The 14751-nt window shown below is 42.3% G+C and overlaps 4 protein-coding genes across 4 annotated transcripts; 1 reads left to right on the top strand and 3 right to left on the bottom strand.

Annotated features, from left to right (window-relative positions):
- Positions 1-927: 927 nt before the first annotated feature.
- Positions 928-3484, bottom strand: EAF02_009042 (uncharacterized protein; the record flags this gene model as incomplete). Its single annotated transcript, XM_038905090.1, has 4 exons — positions 928-2026; positions 2085-2377; positions 2407-2750; positions 2803-3484. 4 exons carry the CDS (start codon positions 3482-3484, stop codon positions 928-930), a joined length of 2418 nt encoding a protein of 805 aa, XP_038754987.1.
- Positions 3485-9282: 5798 nt separating this feature from the next.
- EAF02_009043 (uncharacterized protein) lies at positions 9283-11127 on the bottom strand (the record flags this gene model as incomplete). Its single annotated transcript, XM_038905091.1, is given in 5 exon segments — positions 9283-9668; positions 9684-9747; positions 10151-10281; positions 10624-10824; positions 10955-11127. 5 exon segments carry the CDS (start codon positions 10995-10997, stop codon positions 9283-9285), a joined length of 825 nt encoding a protein of 274 aa, XP_038754988.1. The 5' UTR covers positions 10998-11127.
- A 364-nt stretch (positions 11128-11491) lies between these two features.
- Positions 11492-13327, bottom strand: EAF02_009044 (uncharacterized protein; the record flags this gene model as incomplete). Its single annotated transcript, XM_038905092.1, has 4 exons — positions 11492-11811; positions 11863-12850; positions 12900-12971; positions 13028-13327. The coding sequence occupies 4 exons, from the start codon at positions 13325-13327 to the stop codon at positions 11642-11644; spliced, it is 1530 nt and encodes a 509-aa protein (XP_038754989.1). The 3' UTR covers positions 11492-11641.
- Positions 13328-13575: 248 nt separating this feature from the next.
- Positions 13576-14633, top strand: EAF02_009045 (uncharacterized protein). The gene is made up of 3 exons (XM_038905093.1): positions 13576-13707; positions 13817-14372; positions 14431-14633. Exons 2-3 carry the CDS (start codon positions 13995-13997, stop codon positions 14617-14619), a joined length of 567 nt encoding a protein of 188 aa, XP_038754990.1. The 5' UTR covers positions 13576-13707; positions 13817-13994; the 3' UTR covers positions 14620-14633.
- The last annotated feature ends 118 nt before the right edge of the window (positions 14634-14751 follow it).

Raw genomic sequence — 14751 nt, forward strand, 5'->3', positions numbered from 1 at the left:
AAATCCTTTTATATTTATATCAATTATATATTCAGAAATAATATTTTCTTCTAGTTCTGAAAGATTATAAGATTTAGGTCGATATTCGGAATAGGAAGTAATACCATTAATTCTATGTTGTAGTGTTGTATTCGAGATATTATATATCTTTACAACCTTTTGAATACTTGTTTTTTTGTCTTTTTGAATAGCTTCGATAGCGAGGAGTATACGGGCTTCTTGATTATTCGAATTCATTGTGGATTGTTGATAAAAACGTGTATTGAAAGAGAAGAGAGTGAATGGAGGTGAAAGTGACCCGCACACTGATATGACCCGCACACTGATAAATCACGTTATATCTAATTAAGCGATTTTATTGTTTGATCAGGGTATATAAAGCAGGTATGATTTTTATAATTATATTTCAAGTCAATCTAGTTTATTATCATTTTATATACCTATCTCCTGATCAAAGTGATCATTAAACATAGCTATTATCTCCGTGATAGAAATATAAAAGATGATTGTTTAAAACAAAAATATTTCTTGTTTAAAACATGAATGAAAAGTGTTTAAAACAAGTATTAATTTCAAAACGTTTTAAACACAAATGATTATCGTTTAAAACGCAAAAAAATCCTGTTTAAAACATAACACTCAATCTGACTACATAAATTACTATTGTTCATAACCACGAAGTACTAATATCGATGCTTCTCGACCTCTGTCAGAAGCAATTGTATAATAGTAACAGAAGTAGATTAGAAATCTGCTATGAAGAGTGTTACATGTTATTTTGACACAATATAGACTTGGAATGCGATGAAACCTAAAATAATATCTATAATGTAATGCTCGCCATCTATTCGTTGAAGTTCTATATACAAATAAGAAAGAATTTATTGGGGGACAAGAACTCTACTGCCGCATGCATCAAGCACATCACTAAGTACTAGTGGAGCCAATCGTAAGGGTCAATGTAGTGCTAGCCTTCAAATCTCTCGAGCTGGCACCAACAGAGATAGTGTAGTCGCCGGAGGCAACGGCCCAGGCCTGAGCTGCGGTATCCCAGTAACTAAGATCACGTCGGCGGAGGCTGAAAGAAATATCTGCTGACCCTCCGGGGGCGATATTGACCTTCTCGAAGCCCCGAAGAATGCGAACTGGCTGTTCAGCCTCATCAGGGAAGCTAATGTAGAGTTGGGCAACCTCAGCGCCAGCTACAGCACCGCTGTTCGAGACACTGGTAGTAACGTTGAGAACATCATCCCAAAGATCGGCTTCACCACCAAGACCGATTGTTCCTGAAGCGTACTTGTATGTGAGGGTATTTTGATTGACAATGGTAGCAGTAACCACGGTGCTGTAAGTGAAGTTGGTATAGGAGAGACCGAATCCGAATGGGTAACGAACAGTAATATTCTTGGAGTCAAAGTAGCGGTAATCGAGGTACACTCCCTCACTGTAGTCGCATTGATCTTCCTCGCAAACATTGAACTCGGAGGGGTAATCGGTGGCATTCTTGGGAAGAGTGTATCCGAGCTTGGCACTAGGGTTTACATCACCATACAGGACATCGGCAATCGCATTTCCAGACTCTTGACCCAAAAGACCGCTGTAAAGAACGGCAGTGACGTTCTCGTGCTCGATCCAAGCATCTAGGATACGTGGACCCACAGTATTCACAACCACAATAGTGTTGTTACAGTTGTCGGCAACGGTAGTGACCATAGTATCCTGCTCATCATTGGAGAGCTCGCCACGGTCAGCACCCTCTCCAGAGTCGGCATTGATGAAAACGAGGCAGGCAGCGGAGTTCAGAGCATAGTTCGAGATTGAAGGGGATAATGCTGTGCCTGAACCCAAGTTACCAAGATTGACAGAGTTTGTGGAACCGGAGCTGGAGCTGCTGTTTCCGGAAGCGCCGGCTGGAGCTGTCATACTGGTGCTGTTGGTATTCGTAGTCGGCATACCACCTCCAGTAAAGCCGCCACCCGTACCACCACCCATACCACTAGACGAGCTAGAAGAATCTGTGTATGTGCTACATCACAAATAAGTCAGTAATGCTAGAAGCGAAGAGAGTAGAACAATGAACTTACTTGTTAAGGACCCACCAGATCATCGATCGGTCGGCAATGGCACGGCCGCTGATGGCCTGGAATGGAGTGACGAGATATGAGAGCGATGGCTGACCAGAGCCACCAGGACCGGCGAGATGACCTTGGTAGGTGTCGGCAGGCGTTCCTTGAACACTGAAGGCTCGGTTGGGACCAGCCATAGCAGGACCAGCATGAGCTCCAAAGAGAGAGATAGTGCGAGGCTTACTTAAAGGTAAACCTCGACCTGTACCATCTTGCGTGTTCTTGACAAGTACAAGTGCCTCGCCACCAACCTGTCGTATGATATCGGCGTGATCTTCACGGACATCACGGTCGTCGGTGTAACCCGCTTCCGAAGGTAGAAGGCCGTCGTCAAGACCAGCGAAGTAGTATCAATGACATTGCAAACAGCCATATCATCTAGCCTCTCTTGCGTAAAGCTCCCATTGGCGATACCAGCTTCGAGAATTTCCTCTGACCATAGTGAGGATGATCCATAATCCAGACCACCATTGGCGGAGCCGAAAGAGGTTGATTGAGCACCTTGATCAGGAGTGACCATACCTGGGAAGCCAACGGCGGTCTTCAAGTAGTTGTTGAGTAGTTCGGAGTTTTCGCATGAAAGGGTGTTTTTGACCTTGTTCATGGCACACATAGTAGCCATCACTAAGATTAATATGTTAGTTTTAATCATTCGTTTAGAACAGGGTTAACTTACTGCCGGATTTGACAGCGTCGGCAAAGGGCCAGAGGTAGACTTCGCGAGTTGTCTTATCATCTACGTTGCTCGAATATCTGTTGGTAGAAGATCGGTTTGTCTCCTGTTCATTGAAGAGAAAATGTCTACCAGCTGTGACAACACCAGCGCTGTTTATGCCAGCAATAGCTTGACCCATGGCGATACCGTTCAAGTATGGGTCAGGAGCAAATCCTTCGCCATTACGGCCGCCATAAGCCACACGTCCCATTGGGCTAGAGATAAGTCCATCTGCCAAACTTACGCCTAAAGCGTAGAACTCCTTTCCAAGTGCTGAAAAGTTTTCAAGGAACAGTGTACGGTTCCAGGTCATGCTCACAGCCTGAGGTGTGCTAAAACCTGAAACAAAGAAGTTCATGTTGATGCCAACGGCACCATCCTTTGATGCCAAGGGAGTCCATGTTACGTTACCATCGTCGATGGACTGGCCGGTGATGATGGCGATCTTTTGGGCGTTTGTCAAAGAAGATATGAAAGTGACAGCTTTCTCGTAGGCATCAGAGGCAGCCCCCAAGTTTACGTTGCCATCTGCCAGGAGACCTGATGATGAAGTAGACGTAGTTGTAGTGGAGTTACTGGCGCAAAGGCCGATGGTAAAGAATGAAAGCGCCGAAGCGACACTGAGGACTTTATGGCCCTTCATGTTGAACGAATGAATGAGATGTAAGTATCGGTGATTTTTAGAGCATGGCCTCTGTGCTCATCTTATATATCTTCAAACCACAAGAGGGTCCATAGATAATTCTTCCCCATCCTCCTTAAATTAAAGTTACTCAGCGGGGCGACCCATATAAGATTTAGAGGAGTTCAAAAAGTAGAAGGTGTCACTGGACACGAATCTTGTCGCATTGTGACTATTTTCTATATACCACCATGGGGTTGCTAGAAGACCAGTTACCGGTCTGTACATCAAAGCGTCAACTACTTGGATTATACGCCTCATCTTAGAGTGGACGGGACCCTTTGAATGTCATTCATTAAGGGGAGGGTAGTATTGCCTGTAGCCTCCCGCCTAGCATATCCTTACCATGCGCTGTTATGTCCCAACGAGTAGTAGTTGTAATATCAGATCATCTTATGAAGACCAATTGCCACGGTCAATGCATGGTTAATATCAGAGCTCTTCTACATGATGGGCCATGTAGTTCTTGATTAGCGTTTGGCAAAGATCATCTCAACTATCAACCAGACCTGCACCCAACAAACACTTTGCTACGTGAAACAAGACTGCATGTACTCTGTAGCGTCCATAGGAACTGCCAACTAGCTGGTACGAGTGTGGACGAGTGTGGACGGGTGACGAAAAACGCCATGCCTTATGAATATGTCAAATTCGTTGGAGTGCGCTCCCGTTTGTGATTGGATAGCACACGCGTCCACCCCACTGCGTCCATGACATTCATAATTGCTTTCATGAAATTAAGGTGTTGAACGGGCAGGTTAGAAGAACAAGTACCGCAATCTGTGGAGACACCGGCACTGCAATCTTTAGTCAATCGCCGAGAACGCTAATATAGCCCATATAACGTAGTTTAACACCGAGTGGGCCATATCACCGAGTGGGCCATCATTTTTACATACAAAATTCGTCTGTGCATAACCGTGCACTTTCTTTATTTATAGACAGAATTCTCTAAAGATTGAAACTGAAAATTTAATCATATAAATAATATAAAAATCTAATTATTTATTGAAAATTCAATTTATTATAATAGTTATTATAGAAATGTTTCTTTTGTAACGAAAATCGTGACAATTTCTACTTATTTTTAGAAAATATAAGAAATTTTTATATCAAAAATAGATTTATAAAGAGCTAAATTCTCATTATTATTTTATATTAATTTTCTTTTAAAAAATAATGATTGATTATTAAAATACAAATATTAAAAAAGCGTTAATTTTGGTGTATTTTGAAGTGGCCCATTCGGTGATATGGCCCACTCGGTGTTAACTACGTTAATCTAAGCTTAATCAAGAATATATATGATCCCTCGCTCATTCGTCGCTACTAGTATAATCTGAAATCTTTAAGAGTTTACTTTTTCTGGATCATTTTGAAGTAAAGCTTAAATGTAGAGAATTTTAAACAACTAATTGATTAGGTTGATTGTTCAAATTTACCAAAAAACCCCTATTTTTTGATGAAGTTCACTTGAGCCTTTGTACGCCCTGAAGGTCTTACAATATAGGGTATGAAAGCCTATGTAATTGCTTAAAACGCTGTAACAGACAAGAAAATAAATACTTAATGATAACAGCAATAAAGGGGGCTTGGTAGTAGGCGACGAAGGATTGTCAGAAATGGCTAGTACTTTTAATGATCCACGGCTATTCCAAGGGCTCCCAGTAATATTGCTTGGTTCTAAAACATTGCAGTGCGCGTACAGATTCGTAAGCTCTATCACGGAGTCCGAAAACGCCGCACGAATCACTAGATTTTCTCGAGCCCAACTGGGCCACACCCCGGAACGGCAGATCTGTTAACGCGTTCTGGATGCCCTACGGCAATGACGCCAGAACAAGGGCAGCAAGTACCTAGGCAGTTAATCTTGTAACTAGATCGAAATCGCACCGTTTTACGCCACGTCTCAAATCATCCCAAGAATGTTGCAACGGCCAAATTCAGCGATTATTGTATAAGGTCAATAATACGCCTTCGCGGCTTCAAGCGATATTTGACACGCCGTAAGCCCCCGTTAACTATCACAACGCGGTGCGGTTTGCTTTCGTTCTCGGGCACGTTGATTAGACTCTGGAATAATGGGATCAGATACTATGGTCTGACGGGACCTGGGTGATAGGCGCATCGCATAAAGGCTTGTGCGTTAAACGTCGAGTCGACGAAGCTTTCGAGGGCGATTGTACAGTCGAAAAATATTGAAAATCCGCGGCTCTTGAATCTTCGAGGCTCTTTTGCTGACACTATGATATTATCTGAAAGAAGGATTCGAGGGATAGTATGTTGGTTACCTATTGCGAGGCCATCATCATGTTCATTGAGGTGTGGCTTTGACACTATCGCGAAGAATACGGCGAATAACTTCAGTTAACACACACACGGCGGTGCACCCAGCCATAAGCGGCTACCAAAGAGAACCTTGACCGCCGCTCTATTAATCCTATCAATTACCCGGTGATCAAAGGGGCTCAATACCTCTGGGACAATGGCGAAGGCCTATCGTTGCTGGTAGAATTTGGGTCGATAATGAATGAGGCGGTCGGGAACAATTGCTGATCACAGGGCAAGCAGTACGGTGGGAATTGCGTAAGAATATCGAAGGCTTCGCTGCTCTTGCTGGTGCTTACTTAAAACCTCCCCAACTAGAGTGCTAATCGAAGTACAGTGAGTAGCAGCAAAGAGGAATCGAAGACACAAGAACGGGGAGGCAGCACGGTTTTGCTATGCCCGCTCAAGAACGGAAACTGGACTCTAGACATCTGGCTTTTAGGAACAGGAAGATGATCTCGAAGAATGATATCTCCAAGGTAGCAGCCTATCATGCATTGTAAAGGGTGTTTAGCCACCTCTCGTATTCAAGCTTCTAATTGCTCTGTGATTAGTATCAAAGTAACGAGTAAGCATCTCAGTACTTTCCTGAAGTTGTGGTCGTGTTCATTTGCGGTAGTAGCGGATGGAGAAAAGGCTAGATAGACGGAGTGGAATTGTGGACTGACATTGCACCCATTCTTCTGTATCATAGCATCCATCAACTTTCACAGATTTAACTGAATAGAATATTAGGCACATCTTAGAAGGTAGAGTACTTTCATATAGCTTTTTGAAGAAGAAGATAAAGTGGGGCAAAATGTGAGGTTTGAGGGATGAGGTGGTTGTACGCGTGCACCCCTTCACCCCGCCCCGCCAATCGATGTTTGACGGCTTACATAATAGCGTCAGCACCACGGGACCGAATTTCAACATCATCTCTTACCACGGAGCGACGTTCAGTCCCATGATTTGAATGGCTTTGTTAGTCGATCAACGACTGCCTACTGATTCGACATCCATTCATGGGCATTTGGAGAGTACCCCTTCTTTAAAGTTATGACAATTATGTGTTGGTGGCTGCTCACACAATGGAATGCCACCGAGACGGCAAGGGCTGGATCGAGGCAAATAGAGTTGGTCAAGACTTTTAAGCTCAGTAGTATGGGGTGGAGATCTTGGCTAGTAATCTAAATTCCAAAGGTACGAGCCCAACTTTGGCAAGGAGTGGCATGCATGTCTCCACCCTCAAGTTGGCACGGGAGGTATTTTGAAGCTCGCTTGTGACTTCTTTGGGATCACTGTCAAGCACTTGCATCATGAATCACCGTCTTTGACTAGATCCAGAGAGTACTCTGTGATTGCTCATAAAAACGCTTTCAATTTACCCATTTTGCAACGTCACGAGAAATCCTCAGTCGGGATATGGAATAACTTAGGGGTTTCCGGTTGAGTAACCCCATGAGATGGAGTTTGACGGAGCCGGTACATTTGGTATTTCTTTGCCGCAGAAATATATTCAGCTGTCCAGACAATGATTCCGGAATGCTCAATATATCACACATAAATTCACCGCAGATTCACAACACCATGACATGACATCTGTAGATAAAAATAGTCAGCAATTCATTAGGTGTTGTTGACAAGTATGATTTCAATAACTATAAATACCAAATGCGATGTACTATGCTCAAAGAGCAAGTCATCTTTTCGTGTTCCTCAAGGAATCACTGAACCAACTCTCAAGAGTCTTCATCATAGCAATCATCTCCTTCAGGAGGTATTGTGTTCCTTCAGGAATCACTCAATCAACTCTCAAGAGTTCATAAACCTTTATCCACCCTGTTTCCTTCCCTACCCCCACCTCCCTTCACACCCCCTCATATTCTTGACTTAATCTACCGAGCATCTCCACCCCTTCAGTAATAGTCTCTGGAGTCTCTCCACTCTCTGCTTCAGCAGGAGATGAAGGACGCTCTCCTTCAATTCCTCCTTTGATTCTTTCTTCGCAAGTAAACCAAACGGATTTAGATCACCGAATGATACATAAACACCTTCCTTGTAAATGATCAAGGCGTCTCTCTGATTATGCCAATTGATCCACTTATCGCAAGCTTTGAATTCATTCTGCATAGATCCTTTAGGATCTAGCATCTCTTCTTCCGCGGCCTCGTTGGCGCGCCAAGAGGATTCCCAATTCCGATTATGCTCGATAAATCAACATCTGAGTCCGAACCTTCTTCTCTCTTGACGGAAGACTTTCTCTTGGCCCTGGTCTCTTCGGTCTTTTTCTCTGCCAATGCGGCGGCCTTCAAAGCTGCCTGTTCGGCCTTCTTTTCTGCTTGCTCAGCCTTCCATTGTCCATCAACTCCTTGGCAGTCTCTGGATCTCCTTGTTTAAGAGCCAACCAATCATGCAACGGCATGTCAGCAATCGTAGTCGTTGATGGACTTGATGATGCTGATGCCACAACAGGTTTCTCCTCAACCTTCTCATTCTTGACTCCTGAAGCCTTTCGTGTCGATCTGGGCTCGAATGCATCGGGGAAGAGCTCATATGCCTTCTTGGTGCCATTCTTATGCCCTATTTAAAGATTAACTAATTGTTTCAGAGAGGGAATAAATTGAATGTGAACATACAGAAGTAAGCGCAATTTGAATTTGCAGTTCTAATGTCATGCTCCAAAGGAGTATCTCGTGGATTCTTGAGTCTTAATCTCTTTCGAAGAATCTTGAGTTCACTTTCGAAAGCTCTTCGGTGACTTCTCCTTGATCGTCACCATCTCTTGTAACTTTTTCTTTAATCTGCTTAAACAAAAGCTCAGTATCTTTAGAGTCTTCCATCTTGAAGGATGGCGGCGGTGGTGGTTGAGGTTGACGTTGATTGTTTGATGGATTGAAAGAAGGTTCAAGATACCTTTACAAACTTTGTTTCTTGTGGGAGAAAATTCCTTAGCGCGTTATGTGTTTACCGCCTTTTGATTCTATGAGAAATGAAGATTCATATTGGGCTCATGAAGATAGCTGCTTGACATACCTATGTTTACCTAACTATGTAATATTTTTCATATTCAAACCTCATTTTCTCTCACTCAAAATCTCCCAAATTCTCTTACTGCCATATTGCAGTGATGCTTTACTACCTCAAGACTTTTCTAGTCCCAGAAAATGAGTATAATAATCACATTATACTTCATTGACTTGAACTTCTTCAACACCACGGATAGCTGTTCGTACATTTGCTTAGACCGCACGGACCATACATCCTATCCATTCTGCCCATTCATACCCTCACATCAATCTCCATACGCAGATGCCATTCAAGAGATGATAATCTTGTCATTCCTTTTATTATCCAATAAGCATATAATATCTCATGAATATTTACATACACATAAAACAAGGTGTAATCTCGTCATTTGTCTCTCATTCTCTTCTCCCCTATTGTTTCTACTACCTCCGTTCTAATTCTTCCCCGTTCCCCCCTATCCTTCTTTCTTTTTGATGCCCAACTCTCCTCCAAATATCCCTCGAGCTAAGTACTGTACTAATAACAGTCATCACACCTACTATACCCCTATCACTAACGATCCACCCCGTTCCCGCTCCAGGTTGAAAAAGATCGGCTGCATTCTCAATAATTTTGAGCAATATTTCAGTCTTGAATTTTCCCTTTTTCTCATTCTTCCCCGGATGTTCCGCGATAATCTGTGTGCTATCGACTGTTTTTGTTGCAAGATCTGGATCATGTATATTTTCCTGTGAGTTGGATTTCGGTGTTGTGTCCGTTGTTGACAACCAGATGGTAAAGATCCCATAGCCCTCCAAATATCGATATACTCAGTGAGTAGAACCAAAATTTATTGCCTTCAAGAGCACATGTAGAGGACCAAGGGGTATTGCATACACCCATAATATCTAACTGTTTATGAATTGGGATTAGTAATTTTCTTACGTGCCTTTTTGATGTCATCCTCTTCTAAGGAGTTGGTAAGGAAATACTGGGTAGGTAGTTGGGTAGCCGGTACTTACGATGGTGAGACTTTTCCACTATTTGAGTAGGTCTTGGTTAGTCAAATTTCAAAAGAGCGAGAGCGGAAAGCGGGAAAGGAGGGGGAAAGGAGCAGAGGGGCAAGAGAGTATAAGTGTAAGAGACTAGGAGTGTTAGGATGTCGAAGGGTGGGAGTGCGGAGTTCTAGAGATGCGAAGATCAAGGAGGACAGGAGTGCCTAAGCGTTGGAGTTTAGGAGTTCTGAGTATGAGAGCGCAAAGGCATAGTGATATAGGAGCGGAGGAGAGCAGGAAAGAAAACGAAACTCACATCCAAATAAGCACCCATAAATCCCGATTTGCCCACATTAATCAACATCCTCATCCCATCTTCATTTAACAAACTATCCCATGCTTTTGAGAAGTTCTTGATGAAACGGAAGAAACGCATATAACGACGTCCTACGTTGATGTTAGCTTAGGCTCTTCTTTCTTATTCATGCCTTCAGTGGTCGCTTCGCTCTTCGAACCTGTCTTCGAGATGAGGATCGAGGACATGGTGGGCAAAATCCCCCTTAATCTGACCCTCGAACAATGGTTCTTAGGTTCGAATTCCGAATTCAGGGAGAGATTGGGTAGGAGTCTCGCGCACTAGTACGATCATCTCATTTCCCATTCCAGAGTATCCCCCTCCACTCGCTAAATTTCACCCTTATCCCCTCATCCCGTAGTCCCATCATCTCTCCAACCCCCCCTCCCCACTTCCCACTCCTCACTCTCCACTCACTAAGAAACAAAACATACCAACAGCAAGCTCTCTCCTCGCCTTCCACAACTTCTCCACAATCTGCACCTGCATCTTTGCATCCACACCCCCCTCCACCCCTCCGCTTCTTCTCCCCATCCCAATCCCCAACCCCAACAAAATCCACCCCAAAACCGTCGGATAAAATGCACATATCTGACATAAAGCTTGTATCAACCTTAGAGTTTTTTCTAGGCCGGCTATCATAGGGCACAAAATTAGTAAATAATTTTTATAGAATGAATGGGAGAATACAGCACGTGAGTTCAGTGGAGTAGAGGGAAGCGGTAAGAGTACAAAAGAGGAAAGGGGAAAGAACAAAAGTCATACCAGCATCCGAAGCAAAGTCTACCGCATGTTTTAAAACACCCATTTTATTAAGCTTCTTTTTCGCGGGATCGTGTCAAGTTATAGTAATCCACGGCACCTACGCCCAAGTTGTAATTATCGTAAGAATGAATTTCGAATCGAGCCGAAACTACTGTAGTACCCTTATATCTTCTTAACCACAACAATCTTTTCCCGTATATTCAAGAAACACTGAAACAGTATGCGAAAGTCTAAAATATTAAAGACCGTACCGTACTTATATCACTAAAAAACCTCAATGACGAAGTTCGAGCTTAATGAATGACAAACATTTTATGCCCGACCCGACTTGCATGGAAAAGTTCTTTGTGGAGTAAAAAGTGAGGTGGCACACAAGATCGCTTAGCTAGGAACATCCTAATCGTGTCCCCTGAAGGGTGTCTCGATGTCTATGATTTGCTACGTATTATTGAAATGCCAATATTCTCTCGGTAGTGTATATATCTAATTCTCATGATTCACATACAGAGTTATTCATCACACAGTATTAAATATATCACATCTCAAAAAATCAAATGAACTAAAATATTGGCTTCCAATTGAAAAAAAGCACCCATGCTTGAAATCAATAAATACATTTACATCCCCCCTATGAACAGTCGATCATTCCATTCACTTCCCAATCCGTGCTCCGCTTCACTCTCTAATTTATTGACCGGGTGAAATAAGTTTACCCTGTTGCAATGCATTATTGTCCCATCCACCAGCCAATGCTGAACCTCCATTCTTTTCTGCATAATCCTTCATTCTTGCCTCCAATTCTGGTCTGAAATGTCTAATAAGACCTTGAATAGGCCAAGCAAAAGCTTCTCCGAGAGCTATTGATATTCGTCAGTCAAATTCATCATGAAAGGAAAAGATATACATACCACAAATAGTGTGACCCTCAACTTGTTTTGTAAGTTCTTGTAACATATCAATCTCACGAACTCTACCTTGACCCTTTTCAAATCTTTTCATGATTTGTTCAGTCCACTTGCTACCTTCTCTGCATGGTGTACATTGACCACAAGATTCATGTCTATAGAAATGACTCAATCTTGAGATGGCACGTACAACATCAGTACTCTTATCCATAACAATAACAGCTGCTGTTCCAAGACCAGATTGACTATCCTTCAATGCATCAAAATCCATCAATTGATCATCACAAACATCCTTTGGTAAAATTGGTGTAGATGATCCACCAGGAATGACAGCTTTAAGGTTATCCCAACCTCCACGAACACCACCACAATGTTTATCAATGAGTTCTCTAAGAGGAATACTCATCTCTTCTTCAACGGTACATGGGTTGTTGACATGACCAGAGATACAGAAGAGTTTTGTACCGGCATTTCTTTCTCTACCAAAGGAAGCGAACCAATCTCCACCTCTTCGACAAATTGTTGGTGCAACAGCAATAGTTTCGACATTTGCCACAGTTGATGGACATCCGAAAAGACCGACAGCAGCAGGGAAAGGTGGCTTAAGACGAGGCTTTCCTGGTTTACCCTCGAGTGATTCAATCAAAGATGTTTCCTCACCACAAACGTAAGCTCCCATTCCACGATGAACATAAACATCAAAATCATATCCACTACCGCAGGCATTCTTTCCGATTAATCCATCTTTGTATGCTTCTTGAATCGCACGTTGTAAAACGGTAGCTTCGTGATAAAATTCTCCACGAATGTAGATATATGCGGCCGTACAGTTCATTGCTCTTCCTGCAACTAAACATCCTTCGATAAGCTTGTGAGGATCCTTTCGCATAATTTCTCTGTCTTTGCAAGTTCCGGGTTCTCCTTCATCTGCGTTTACGACGAGATATCTTGGTTTGTTGTCATTTTCCCATCCTTTGAAGTTCATGAATGACTATCATAATTTAGCTTCATCCATTTGCTTTATGAAACATCAAACCTACCCATTTCATACCAGAAGGAAATCCAGCACCACCACGACCTCTCAAACCAGAAGCCTTGATTTCGGAGATGATCTATTTCGGATGTCAACATCTATCCCACATTATAGTTGCAAACCTTTCCAACATACCCAATCATGACCTTTTGCGAGAATATCCTTCGTTCTATGCCAATCACCATATTTTTTCGCACTCGCAAGATCCGCTCCGTGGTGCCCATATAAGTTTTGAAAGATTCTATCTTGATCTCTTAATCCACCCCATTGTGTCTTCTTTGGTGGAGGTGGTGTATCTGCGACTGTGGCAAGTCCTCTAGATTGTTGTATCGAAGAAATCGAAGGTGTTAATCGTGCTGTTGTTGTAGAAGTAGATAGGATTCGGGTTGAGAGTGTAGAGGCTGCCTTTGCAGAAGGCGCATTTCGCGAAAGCATTTTGATATGTACTCGTATTTTGTGCTCAATTGAGCGTTGTTGTGAGTGGAGAGTGATCGGATTGGGGGGAAGTTGAGGTTGTAAATATTTCCGAATAGTTCAAGTCATCATAGAAATCATCAATGTTTGATTGGTTGAAATGACAAAGCTACAAAGTGGTGGCGATAGCCGAGAACTTCCGTTGGTAAGTCTGAATCTGGAACTTTAAATTTATATATGGATTTCTTCTCAACTACCTAATAACTACTCTGCTATTCATATATGAAACAAATGGTAATATGCATTATTATCTTTTGAACTTCTTATTCTTTGAATTATCATCTGAATATACTTGTACTTGGTTATTTTAAGATTGGTAAATATTCAAAGATTTCATAGAAGTAAGCGGCAAAAATTGATATGATTTGTCCATTCTCATATGACCTGACGCTTTGCTATACAATGAGGTACAAACATTACTCACAACAACTTCTATTGACCCTCTAGCAGATACATCAACCACCTCCACAAGCCTCGAATTCGTGTTCGGGTTTATCAATACAACAAATTATTGGCCAGTACTGGCTGGTGTTTACCAATACCTACCAGCACTTCCCTGCATTTACCTTGTCGAAGACCTACAGAGTACATTCTACATTTCAAGCCTTGACACCGCCTATCATCAATCATGTCCTCTGCCAAACGAGCTTCCATGCTCCCTCCACCTCCTAAACCACCGATTTCATTCTCAAACAATATCACCATCGCAGACCATGCCTCTCTCATTGGCACAAATCTCATAACCATTCGAGGACATACCATTCTTCATCCACGTACAAAATTGAATAGCAGTTTTGCTCCCATTACAATCGGTACACAATGTGTCATTGGTGAACGTAGTACAATTGGCATGTTGAATTTTCCATCCGAAGAACAAGCTCAAGGTGTTACATTGGAGAATGGTGTTATAGTAGAAACTGGAGCTATTGTTGAGGCAAAATTCGTGGGACAAGGAACTCTCATTGAGATAAATGCAAAGGTGGGAAGAGGGGCTGTCATAGGAAAGGTATGAATTTCGCAAGTAAAAATGTTACCATGACATACTAATGATATACTTTACTTAGCATTGCAAGATTGGACCAATGTGCGAGGTTGAAGAAGATGAGGTTATTCCAGATTATACAGTGATATATGGAAATGGATTACGTAGAATAGATAAGAGTGGTGTGGAAGGTCTCAAGATGAAGATGATCGGTCGACATGTAGATGTGCTTAGAAGGCTTGTTCCTAGCAATTTATCTAAATATCAATAATACCCTTTTGATTTACCTTATACTCCTGATATTCGTTTGCCTCAATACTCATCATAGGTATAGCTATGCTACTATTTCTCATACATGATTTCCGTAACTCCTAAAAAAATTCCCTCACTCTTGAAAGAAAAA

The sequence above is a fragment of the Botrytis sinoallii genome, assembly GCF_014898435.1.
Source record: "Botrytis sinoallii strain Bc 23 chromosome Unknown BSIN_018, whole genome shotgun sequence".
In the NCBI taxonomy this organism is placed as follows: domain Eukaryota; kingdom Fungi; phylum Ascomycota; class Leotiomycetes; order Helotiales; family Sclerotiniaceae; genus Botrytis; species Botrytis sinoallii.